This window comes from Cherax quadricarinatus, chromosome 20 (genome assembly GCF_038502225.1).
Source record: "Cherax quadricarinatus isolate ZL_2023a chromosome 20, ASM3850222v1, whole genome shotgun sequence".
In the NCBI taxonomy this organism is placed as follows: domain Eukaryota; kingdom Metazoa; phylum Arthropoda; class Malacostraca; order Decapoda; family Parastacidae; genus Cherax; species Cherax quadricarinatus.
Genome location: NC_091311.1, coordinates 22,302,006 through 22,315,210, shown reverse-complemented (window position 1 = coordinate 22,315,210; position 13,205 = coordinate 22,302,006). Strand labels below are relative to the sequence as shown.

Genomic DNA, 13,205 nt, shown 5'->3' with positions numbered 1-13,205 from the left:
GTTCCTTCACCAGTTCTGAGGGAAAAAAAAATATTGCTGTTTATTAAGAGGTAGTCAATTAACGACCGACCTGAAGAATGTCATTGAAGTCCAAGACGGTTGAGCTTCTGTTGACATCATCACTAAAGTATCCACCGTGTCCTCATTGATCAAGATCAGCTTTACTAAGATTTGCATGACCATTCAAACACTCAGTAAGAGTCTCCGCATTACCCCGTGCTGGAACTGTTCTTATATACACCTCGCCTAGGACTGCCCACTGAAGGAGAATGTTGTTCTAACTGCAGCAACGCAGGACAAACACACAAGGACTGCATTTCAACCACTCAGTCGAAATATATCAGTTCCACTTAATTACCCTCTCAGGGAAGAAGTCGTAAACAAGAAAGCTTGAGTAAAAAAGCACACCGACCTATGCTGCTATCACACACCTGCAGTCCAACACACAGAAGATACTACAAGCAATCTAACATTGACTCCTCATCAATACCTCAAGGCAGAGTACATAAAATAATCCTCAACTGCCTCGTTTATGCCCACCTCCAGAACGTTTCCAAACCTGATACCTTAAGTTAAGCAGCCAATTCGATCTTCGCACTTAGCAATCTTCCTGACGTCAACTCTGCTCAAACACTTATCAACTCTTATACCTCGAATCTCCGCATCCCAAGCAAAGCAACGCCCTCCACCAGCACCAGTGTACTCGTCCCAGACGCAGCCTTACCCACTCCCAATACTCAGTCCACTACACTACGTCCGCCTCCAGAAGACCAAAAAGAAGTCACGCCAGAAGAAACTGAAGTCGACGACCTTAATTAACTCCAGCCTTACCTAGAAATATCTACAGTTCTACACTGCACCTACTGTTACGTTGGTTTGTCCCTTATTACTTTGATAGTAAGGTTCTCACTACATGTTCTAGTGTGGGGTAGCTTTTACTTAATGGTCTTATTTGTCTAGGGGTAATACTTACATCATGGCTGATCATCCTGAGTGTCTCTGATACCCTTTCACCAGCCCTCTTCACAGGTTATGTAAACTACTACTATAAAAATATAACTGTATTCTCAATAGATATGTACAGAATATACAATTACAGCCTCACATTTTCAAAACAACGATCTACACACTGCATAGCTGTTCTCCCACATGGTGTACCTTATTAACTTTTGTCCTTCTCTCTTGACATAACTCTGGCTAACCAGTGTTTTGACACACTTTAGTCACCCTGGGTATGGTGGCCACAACTTAAATTATAAAAACTCACCTCTGGAGCACACATAATGCCCCAAAAGATAGAAGAAGGACCCAGAGATCATTCCAGGTTGAAGGTCAGCCACAGAGAGAGCGAGTCAGTGAGAGGGAGAGAGAGAGAGAGAGGCTAAGCTCCTCCCACCAAAACAAAAGACTGTTGCCAAGCACAATTCTCCAGTTACCACAATTCTACCACACCTTAATTTTACTTTTACAAAAGGAAATACAACTTTATAAACTACTTATTTAAATTGTGTGTTTATGTGTCTATAGTATAACCTATTATATTGAGAAAAATAGGCTTGACCCAGCTGCCTCTCAGTCATAAGGTTGATCAGTCCTTCTGACATTTAGAGCAAAGTCCCCATCAATTCAATATAATTAGGTATTCCAGAGTAACTGTTACTTATAAATACATGTTGGGTCCTATAGCCCCATAACACCTACAAACACAAGAAGCCACACCCTCGACTCTATAACGGAACTGTCTAATGCACCTCTTCTCCCCCAAACACCTTCACACCATGACACGTAGATGATTTTGCCAAACAATTTATAGATGACCTCGACGACTATACCAAACTCACGTACCTACTAAGAAATTATTATTATAATCAAAGGGGAAGCGCTAAACCCGGAGGATTATACAGCGCCTGGGGGGGATGTGGAAGGCATTCAGGCTTAATTCGGGGAACTGGAGCACAGATCCAATTCCCTAAATCAAGAGCCCCTCACCAACATCAAGGAACCTTCCTTGAGGGGACCTACTAAGAAAAAGCTTCTAGAAAACTAAAAAACGAGTAAGTCTACATCATGCAGTAACCTGAACTCCTGCGACTGCCTGCTGTCTCTTGTCCACAGCGTTCTGTTGCTAGGTCAACCCCTGGCTATTTCTACAACTGACAACACATCTTTCCGGCTATTCTTCACCTATCCTCACTTCCCAGCTTTTTCCTTGCCTGTTCCTTTGTTCGTCCAGATATGTACACCTAGAGGTGTATGCCTCTCAGTGTATACACATTCTCTGACATCTTACGATGTAATCAGTCCATCACCCTCGAAGTCGTAGTTCTGAGGTGGTCAGTCCCTCAGCCTGAAGAGTTCTTCTCCATAGTCTGGAACAATGTGAAACTGAGGCATCAGAATGGAGGCATATGTATTGTCAAGGTGAGAGGCAGAAAATCTTGAAGACGACAGAAGAGGCGAAGCCCACTAGTTGAAGCAAGAATATAACAATTGAAAGGAAGTGTAGAAGCCTACTGTCTAGGCGAAACGTTTCGGAATAAAGATACCTAACTGCTGCATATGTCTTATCTATTTGAAGGTATTATATTGTAGTGTTATATTCACACTGTGGGACATTGCAGTACAACGGTATCTTGGTACAAAGGCCATATTCCACAAAGTTAGATTTGAAAGGGACCTGCCCAGTCTTGCTACACTGCCTCTCAGTTATTACATTCTTGCTTCTACTAGTGGGCCCTGCCTCTTCCGTCGTCTTCAAAATTTTCTACGCCTCACCTGTGGCAGTATAAAAGTCTATAATTTGTTGCTTCAGTTTCACATTGTTCCAGACTATTGAGCAGAACTCTTCTCCACGCTGAGGGACTGACCACCTCAGAAATACGACTTCGAGGGTGATGGACTGATTACATCAACTATACATCCCACTATTTGATGGGAGAAGCTTTCTACGTAGGTAAAACGTTTGAGAATGAATATACCTAACTGTTGCACATGTGTCTTGTAAACTTGTCGGTACTGTATACCATTATTAATATTATTTGTGTTTCTTAATATAATTGTATGAGCTTTATTACCAACACTTATACACTGTTGTCTAACTTTAAATTACGGCTAACCAGAACTCCTTAATCTTTTTTTTCCTCATTCATATTGATTGCGATCTACATTATTTAGTTATAGGTGCTATAGCTGTTTTCCCTGGAATACAACTTTACACTTGTCTACTTAAAACTTCATCTGCCTTTTTTTGTATGACCCCTACCGGATTTAGCGCTAATTTTAATATAATAATAATCTAACGATAACATCAAACTATCCAGGTCGTCCTATAGTTTTCGTCTTCATTAAAATTTATTTGACGACCTATTTAAGCGTCATCGCTATTTATTTTCTCATTTATGTTGCTCATGTATATTGTGAACAAGAGGCACAAGGTAATAATGTTGGTAGAATTACCGACAATATGTTGGATAAAAGGACACATGTGCAACTAATGAGACATTTTATCGTGGCAACGTTTCGATGTTTGCAATCTTCCAGGAAGGCTCAGTGCAATTGAACTAGTTATCCAGTTTATAAACACTTGACGAGTCCAGTAACAAGTTACTTTTTCTAGACGTCTTCATTCACAAAATAGAAAACACAGGAAGCTCACAAACGCAAATAATCTCATACACTTCTATTCCATTCAAGATACTAAGACCAAAAGAGACACCATCATCGGATTTTTCAAGAGGATACAGAATTTCCAGTCCAGAGTTTCTTAACGAGGAATGTACACCAAACCTTCACCGAGCTACATTTTTCTTCCTTTTTCGTCAAAGACTACAAGAAAAGAGCCCTTCAGATCATCAATTCTCCACGCACTAATATCACTCCTTACAAAGTTATATATAATCCTCTCAATAGCTAGGTTGTAGTGAACGTCTCCAAAGTACTCGCATAAGCTAACACTAGAGTCGTCATCGCAACCAGGACCTCCATGAAAGATCTGACTACGACAAAATTAAAGAACCTTGAACCAGTGAATGCAGTATCTCCTATGGAAGTTGTGACAGAATATACGTAGGCGAAACAGCAATAAACCTCGAAACACGTCTCAATGAACACATTAATGTATGTAAGAACTTGGACAACGCCTGCTTACACCAGAATACCGCCAACCACCTGATGAAATTCAACGACGCCCACCTAGTGATTAGAGAACCCAATTTCTGTAGATGCAAATGCCTTGAATCATCACCAATCGCTGTTTTTAACGCAATTAAACAGAATAAAGACAGCTTCATCATCTCTGAAGTATTAGCAAGAATTCTCCTCAAAACAATAAACCCGGCCATCACATAGCTACAACTACTACTACTACTACTACCTACAGTGATTACATTATGTTTTTACATCTCACTTTAACACCGTCTCTCTTCCCTCTGGGCGTGAGTTGGACTTAGGCAGCAGGACTACTACTAGAATGAGCCACTAATTTTGTGTTTTTATATTCTTACCTGAGCAGGGCACACTCGGGTGGTGCAGCTGTTGATCAGTAAGGGAGCGTTGCTTCACAAGGACCACCAGGGAAGGACGCCACTTCACCTGGCTGCTGTAGGGGGACACCGACACACCATTAGTGCTATCCTTGCCGTCCACAGTCATATCCTCGACCAGACCGACAAAGATGGGGTGAGTCTGGCTGGCTTGGTGATTTTATGAGAATATGTCCTCAAGAGTTATTCAACCTGGTATGGTTATTAACCGCAGAATAACCCAACGAGGGCAAATAGTACGTAAATCAGAGATGTAGCAACAGCCTGGTGAGACATGATATCTCTGGCGGGCTAAACGTCTTCTCATAAAGAGCATATTGTCTCTTTTCAGCATCCAGGTAGTATGGATTATATAGATTATTATTATTGTTCAAAATTACTAATTAAGAAAATAACCGATATACTTCATGGTAAACAGCCATGAAAATGTTAAATGACGTGATATTTTTCACGAATCTTTTTACCTAAGTGACTGAAATAACTAGATGATGAATTTTAGTCGCTGTGCGTTCCGAGAAAGGTGTCCCTTTATTCCGCAAGCCCAGCCTCCTCTACCTAACTATAGACTGTGATTAAATCCTAATGTATCAAAATATATTAAAGTATGTATCTATATATGCAAATGTATATGAATGTATGCGTATGCATATTCATATATATATATATATATATATATATGTCGTGCCGAATAGGCAGAACTTGCGATCTTGGCTTAAATAGCAACGCTCATCTTGCCATATAGGACAAGTGAAAATTTGTGTATGCAATAATTTCGCCAAAATCATTCTGAACCTAACGAAAAAAATATATTTCACTGTGTTTGTTTAGTATTAAATTATTATAAACAAATCTAAAATATATTTAGTTGGGTTAGGCTAAAATAAATTGTTCTTGTTATAATAAGGTTAGGTAAGTTTTCTAAGATTCTTTTGGTGCAAAATTAAAAGTTTTTTCATCAACATTAATGAAAAAAATATATCTTTAAATGTATAAGAGAAAATTTTAGAAAGAACTTAATTTTAAATGAGTTCTTGCTAATTGACCAGTTTTACATATTCGGCACGACATATATATATATATATATATATATATTTATATATATATATATATATATATATATATATATATATATATATATATATATATATATATATATATATATATATATATATATATATATATATGTCGTGCCGAATACGTAAAAGTTGCGATCTTGGCTTAAATAGCAACGCACTTCTTGCAGAATACGACAAGCGAAAATTTGTATATGCAATAATTTCGCAAAAATCATTCTGAATCTAACGAAAAAAAATATATTTCATTGTGTTTGTTTGGAACTGTTACAAATTAATAGATACAACTTAAAAGACAATATGTTTGATTAGCACATATTTGGTTACTGAAGCAGAGTTGTCTTAGCATCATCAAACATATAAACATATTCAAAGTCACTAATATTTAGACATAATGGTTAAACAGAAATACAAGTCAAAATATGTACATAGATTTGTTTCATGTTCAAGAAATATACGTGACAACTGCTAAGTGAACAAGGGTAACAAGTGTAATGAGACTTTCATATATATGTTTCGCCCAAGCAGGGAATCGAACCCAGGTCTTATCTGCTGTGAGCAGAATATTTTACCACTGAGTTAGAGGACAGCCACCTGAGTGGTATGCAGGTAGGAGCTACCTGGTTAAAGCCAATGTATGTGGCAAGGGAGGATAGGAAGAAAGGAATGCTGAATTAGTGAGAGGGATCCTGGAGAGTGAACTACAAGATACTCGATATATGAAGGGACTCTAGCAGCTACTTGATCATGGACGTCAATAATACAACCCTTTCTGGGACTTGACCACTGACTTGATAACCCCCGGAGCCATCTACATATAAACTACAAGTACAGGCTATATAATTTAGATGAATCAGCCTGAAGGAGTATCCGGGTGTGTGTTTGGTCACAGTTCAGTTAACTCACTGTCGCTTTCTGTCTCACACAGAACACTCCTCTGCACGTTGCTGTACGGGCCAACAAGGCTGAGGTAGTGAGTCAGCTCATGACCCTTAACTGCAAGTTGCTGGAGAACAGTTATAAGTTCAAACCCATAGACTATGCCATCCTCTACAGACTCCATGAATCAGCCCTCGCAATCGTCACACACCCTAGAGGGTGAGTCGAGTAGTGGGAGTAATGGGAACGTGAGAGGATTACGAAACATAAGACATTTTTTTTAATGGACATTATAAACCTTGTTTACCTTAAGATTTTCAGTCAAGTTGTTTATATAAATTTTCTTATTTACATTTCTAACAATTCCACTTCAAATGGGGGCTACGAATTTAGTAGCAGAGACTGGCTTACTTGATAGATTTTTTTCTTACTAATCAGTACATGAAACACTCGATGGGATAAACTCTCAAGAGCAAAAGGAACACTGCAGAGTGTTCACATCACTGATGATGCATATAAGTCTTGATATTCCTTTACGTGACTACCATCAGGTCGTCGGAGGTGCTGTCCACCTCGAGTCGTGTCAACGGGTGTATATGTATTGCACTCATCAGGACGCTGCCCAAGGTGTTCCAGGCGGTGCTTGACCAAGCCATCATCAAGGCTGACGTCAAGGAGACATCCAAAGAATTCTTTGTAAGTGTGGTGAATACTGAAGATCCATGTTTTCGGTCGTCGTGTAACTTATTAAATACGGCAGGCAATTTGTGTCTTGTTTTCAGAAGTGGATAATAGTTAATTAACTAAAGAAGAGATTTGATAGACCACATCTGTCTGTTCATGAGATACTTCCCACTGTTTGTTTACACATACGAAGTATCCCTTACTGTGTATACATGAGTATAATATTGTGAGTAGTGTTACTGTGTACTTGTGTAGTATGCTAAGATAAGCCCAGCTACTTTATAGACAGGTTTCCTTTGCTGGCTATGATGTCACGAGAACCTCACATGTGAATGGTGAGCCAGAGGCCCCGCTAGGCATAGACTAGACACGACAGGCAGGCCTGGGCTATCCTCAACACTCTATTATACGCCTCCAAGACATCCAACGTGTGTATTTCTTACCCCAGTATCTCCTCACGAACCCCCACGACAATATACCTTCCAGATTATAAATAGAATGGAGCACCTCTTGTTTACTGTATAACAACACAATAGTTTTTCACCTATACATATGTCACTTCCTTCCCTAGATAATCTATGAAGTAGTTCCTACCTAAGTGCAGGGCTCCTAACCAGCAAAATGAGATCAATTATGAGGAAGCCTTCACCAAATTCAACTTCAATATCAAAAACATACAGTGGGATCAAATCAACCAGGTTCTAAATGAAACATGCTGGGAAAATATTCTGAATAACACTGATCCGAATCTTTGTCAAGAAGGAATTAACTCTGGCCCTTGAGGTATGCTCGAGGCACTTGCCTTTAAGAAAAAAAAAGAAGATGTAAACTAGAGAGAGACGCTCCCTCTACAGGCGAAAGTGTAGAATCACATAGCCGCTGAAAGGGGCCGGTATATCTGAAATACGAAAGGAGGCACTGGTCAGAGAAATAGCAAATATCGAACTTAAGCTGAAGGAATCATACAGAAGACAAGAAACACAAGAAGAACTTAAAGCCATAAATGAAATTGAAGAATGCCCAAAATACTTCTTTCCTTATGCCAAATCTAGGACAAAACCACATCCAGTATTGGACCCCTGCTTAAACGAGATGGGACTTACATAGATGACAACAAAGAAATGAGTGAGATACTGAAGTCTCAGTATGACTCAGCGTTGAGTAAGCCGTTAATCAAACTAAGGGTCGAAAATCTAAATGATTTTTTTTAACGGCCGAGACTCAAAATTTGGTTAATTCAAGAATTTCTGATATTATGCTAATACCACAGGAGTTTGAAAAGCAATAAATGATATGCTCATGCACTCTGCCCCGTAGAACTTTGTGTGTATTAAGAACTGCGAGAAACCCTTTTCATGTTCCTTAAATATTTTTTGGAAAGGGAGCATAGACACAGTCACAACAAATAACAGACATAGCCCCACTCCACAAACGTGGCAGTAATTCAGACCGATATATATATAGCACTAACGTCATATATAAAAAAAAATTGAAAGGGTTCTAAGAAGCAAGATCGCCACCCACTTAGATACCCAACAGTTGTACAGCCCAGGTCAGCACGGGTTTAGAGCAGGTCGCTCCTGCCCCTCACAACTACTGGACCACTATGACATCATCATGGATGCTCTGGAGGAGAAACAAAATGCAGATATAATATACAGAGTTTGAGAAAGCCTTCAGCAAGTGCGATTATGGTGTAATAGCACACAAATTGCGTGATAAAGAAATAACAGGAAAGTGGGTAGATGAATCTCTAACTTCCTAACAAACAGAACACAAAGAGCAATAGTAGACAGAGTCAAGTCTGAGGCGGCTATAGTGAAAAGCTCTGTTCCACAAGGCACGGTACTCGCTCCCATCCTGTTCCTCATCCTCATATCTGACAGAGATATAAGTCACAGCAACGTGTCCTCCTTTGTTGATACGCGAATCTGCATGACAGTGTCATCCATCCAAGACACTGCAAATCACCAAGCGGACATCAGCCAAATCTTTAAATGGGCCGCAGAAAATATGAAGTTCAATGAAAATAAACTTCAGTTACTCCGTTACGGAAAACTCAAGGAAATAAAAACTGTATCAGAGTATAAAATAAATTCCAGTCATGCAATAGAGCGAAAAGCAAATGTGGAGGACCTGGGAGTGATAATGTCAGAGAATCTCACTTTCAAAGATCACAACAATGTATCCACCACATCTGCTAGATAAATGATTGGATGGATAATGAGAACCTTCAAAACTAGAGATGACAAGCCCATGATTATTCTCTTCCAATCGCTTGTTCTCTCTAGGCTGGAATACTGCTCTACACTAACGGCCCCTTTCAAGGCAAACGAAATTGCAGACCATGAGAATATACGTATAAGTATGATAAAGCGCCTAAATTACTGGAAACAGTTGAAGTCCCTTCAGTTATACTCCCTGGAACGCAGGCGAGAAAGATACACGATAATATACACTCAGAAAATCCTAGAAAGACTAGTCACAAATCTGCACACGAAAAGTCACTCACTACGACAGCAAAAGACTCGACACGAGATGCAACATCCCACAAATAAAAAGCAGAGGCGCCACGAGTACACTAAGAGACAACACAGTAAATGTCAAGGGCCCAAAACTGTTCAACTGCCTCCCAGCACACATAAGGGGGATTACCAATAAACCATTGGCTGTCTTCTAGGAGCTAGACAGGCACATAATGTCAGAACCTGACCAGACGGACTGGTTTGTACGTCGGTTTACGTGCAGCTAGCAGTAATAGCCTGGTTGATCAGACCCTGATCCACTGCGAGGCCTGGACATGAACCAGCCCGCGGGGGCGTTGACCCCCAAATCCCCCTCATTTAAGAATACCTGTACGTCTAAATGAAACACGTCATCCCTACACAGAGCGTTCACAACATACTATCTTTAATATGCTTCCTCAACAGGTACGATACAGCTTCTATCCTCTACAGCTGAATGAGGAGCAACTACAGTCTGAGAGGATCAAGTTGAACAACCCCAAGTTTCGGCCGGAACCTCTCTACGCTTGTAATGTATGTCTTCTCCTTAGTACTGTCAGAAATGTGTATGATACTGTGTAGCAAGGAGACGTTTATGTAATATAATATGTGTATATTAAAATGTAATAAGAATGATCATAATGAAAACTTTTGTGTGAAATAAAATAATAGTCGAAACCATAAAAAATGCAACATAATAATCCAAATTAACCTAAGCCAGGGTAATCGAACGTACAGAGAAGTAATGGTCGGCCTCTCTCTCTCTCTCTCTCTCTCTCTCTCTCTCTCTCTCTCTCTCTCTCTCTCTCTCTCTCTCTCTCTCTCTCTCTGTCTCTCTCTCTCTCTCTCATCTCATCTCTCTCTCTCTCTCTCTCTCTCTCTCTCTCTTTCTCTCTCTCTCTCTCTGTCTCTGTCTCTCTCTTCCTCTCTCTCTCTCTCTCTCTCTCTCTCTCTTTCTCTCTCTTTTACACAGGGTTTGACAAGGGTAAAGATCCATAGCTTTACTGACAAGCTATTTACAGGTTAAGGACTCCTAACTTTATTGGCAAGCTAAGAGCTGTTACCTACATCAGCTCATTTGAAAGCATTTTTATTGTTATGAGACATACAAGTAGGGAACAGGATGAAGTTGGAGCCATCTGTGGGCCAGCATTTTCATTTGATCAACTGACTTTATCTCGTTGACATCATTATGCTGTACGAATGTGTTCCATACTCGAGTCATCCTGGGTATATATGATCTCAGATGGAGTGATGTTCTGGAGAAGGGTACAGCCAGAGTGAAGTTGCTGCTTTCTGCCCGTCTTGTGGCATAAAAACTTGTTTCACGCTGTCCTCGAAGTGGATCCAAGTGTGGTACTTTGACAATATTGGCCTTGTACATAACAGTAAGGCCACCCACATCTCTCCTGTGTTGAAGGCTCTGCTGAAATGACAGATCTATCCAGGATGGGTCCAGGCGAGAGATGAGACGTCTTGCTCTGTTCTCTACTCTGTCAAGCAGTCGCAGATGAGAGGGGGGGCAGGCAAACCAAGAAAGTGGAGCATACTCAAGGTGTGAGCGTACTTGTGCCTCGTACAGAATATTGCAACCCCTACTGTCAAGCAGATGCGAGATACGGCGAAGTGCTGTAAGCTTCCTGGCTGCCTTGTTTGCAAGATTTACAACATGGTTCTTCATGGTCACTTTGGAATCAAATTTCACCCCAAGGATATCAACTTCTTCTCCAGGTGCCAACACCCTCCCATTCATCCTTACTACTGCACCAGCATTACCATCATGGTGCCTAGAGACCATCATCATTTGCGTTTTCTCAGGTGCTTATGTTACTTGCCATCTATTTCCCCAAGCTGATATAGCTCTTAGCTGGTGATTGATGTAGCTTAGAGCAGCTGGCATTTCTTCTCTTGGATAAGTGAATGTCAGTGTACAGTCGTCTGCATATGCATGGGATTCCGGGATGAGATGAAGAAGGTCATTGAAGTAGACATTCCATAACAATGGTCCCAGTACGTTTCCTTGTGGAACGCTTGCCCCAATATGATGTTTTGCTGATTTCGTTCCACTGAGAACTACCCTTAGAGATCTACCATGAAGGTAATCACTGAGGAGACATAGCGTAGAGCCTGCAATTCCCGGTGCTTGAAGTTTTGCTAAGAGGCCCTGGTGCCACACCCGGTCGAAAGCACCAGCAATGTCCAGTGCTACCACACAGCTGACTTTGGATTCATCCAGTGACTGGTGCCACTTAGTGGAAAGGTTTAACAACAGATCAGCAGCAGAGTAACCTTTCCTGAAGCCATATTGACGGTCACAAAGTAGTGATTGATAGTCAAAAAACTCTGTCGTTTGTCTTGAGATTATTGTCTCAAGGATCTTACCAGTGATTGACAGGAATGACACTGGTCTGTAGTTGCTGATTTCTGCTCTGCTCTTCTTTTTGTGAACATGGACTACATTTGCCTCTTTCCACAGAGAGGGCCATTTACACTGTACTAGGCAGTGCTGAAAGATGCAAGTTAGAGGTACTGCTAGCTGGTCTGCACATCTCAGCAATCTTGGGCTCAACTTGTCTGGGCCCACAGCCTCTTCTTGGTCAAGTTATTTAAGAGGGAAATGCACTTCCTCCTGCCTTATTGTCACCACTGACAGTTTTGACACAGTTCTTGCAGCTAGCCAAGGAGGGTCCCTTGCTGGATCAGGAACTTGCATTTTGATAGCTAAGTGTTCGGCAAAGAGGTCCGCCTTCTCTTGACTACTAGTAGAGGTGATCCCGTCCTGTCGATTTGGAGGTGGAATGAGTTCATCAGGCAGATAACCTTGTCTGTCCTTGACCAGGGACCACCAGGTTTTGGAGCCCACCCTACCTGTTGCTAGCTTTCTTTTTGTGTCCACCTCCCATTTAGCAATGGCCCACCTTTGAATGTCACCCATATGCCTACAGGCTTGCCTGTGCAAGTTCTTGTTATAAGTGGTAGGATGTCTCTTATACGTTCGCCATGCTTTGTACTTAGTAGTAGCAGCCTCTCTACAACGAAAGCCAAACCAAGGCTGATCTGTAGGCTTCGTCACATATTGCCGGTGAGGAATGTGTTCTTGTTGTAGATTAAGGATGTGTCCAGTGAAGGCTTTTACTTGGTTGTCAACATTCCCTTGGAGAAGAGCATTCCAATCGGTGGTGGCGAGCTCAGAACAAAGGGCTGGCCAATTACCTCTTTCCCATAGCCAGGTTGTGCGTGTGGACTCCTCACCTCGTTCTGTTGGGATCTTAAGTGTCGTAAAAACAGCCTTGTGGTCAGATAATCCAACGTAGCTGAGGGGTTGACAAGTGATTACATCTTCTGCCAGATCACTCACTACTGGGTCAAGGGAGGAGCCAGAGATGTGAGTAGGGAAATCAACAAAGTTTCTCATGTCAAATACTGCAAGAAGGTCCTCAAAGTCCCTCTGTATAAGGTGTTGGTTGAGGTCCCCAACAATTATGATATGTTGACAGTTGTATTGTAGCAGAAGGGAGTCAATA

General features: G+C 41.0%; 1 protein-coding gene across 1 annotated transcript in view; it reads left to right on the top strand.

Moving 5' to 3' along the window:
- Positions 1-13,205, top strand: part of TrpA1 (Transient receptor potential cation channel A1) — a 249,076-nt gene that overhangs the window by 185,230 nt on the left and 50,641 nt on the right. Inside the window, 4 exon segments of the mRNA XM_070087089.1 lie at positions 4,511-4,677; positions 6,543-6,712; positions 7,045-7,189; positions 10,108-10,215. Coding sequence (XP_069943190.1) covers positions 4,511-4,677; positions 6,543-6,712; positions 7,045-7,189; positions 10,108-10,215 — 590 coding nt within the window.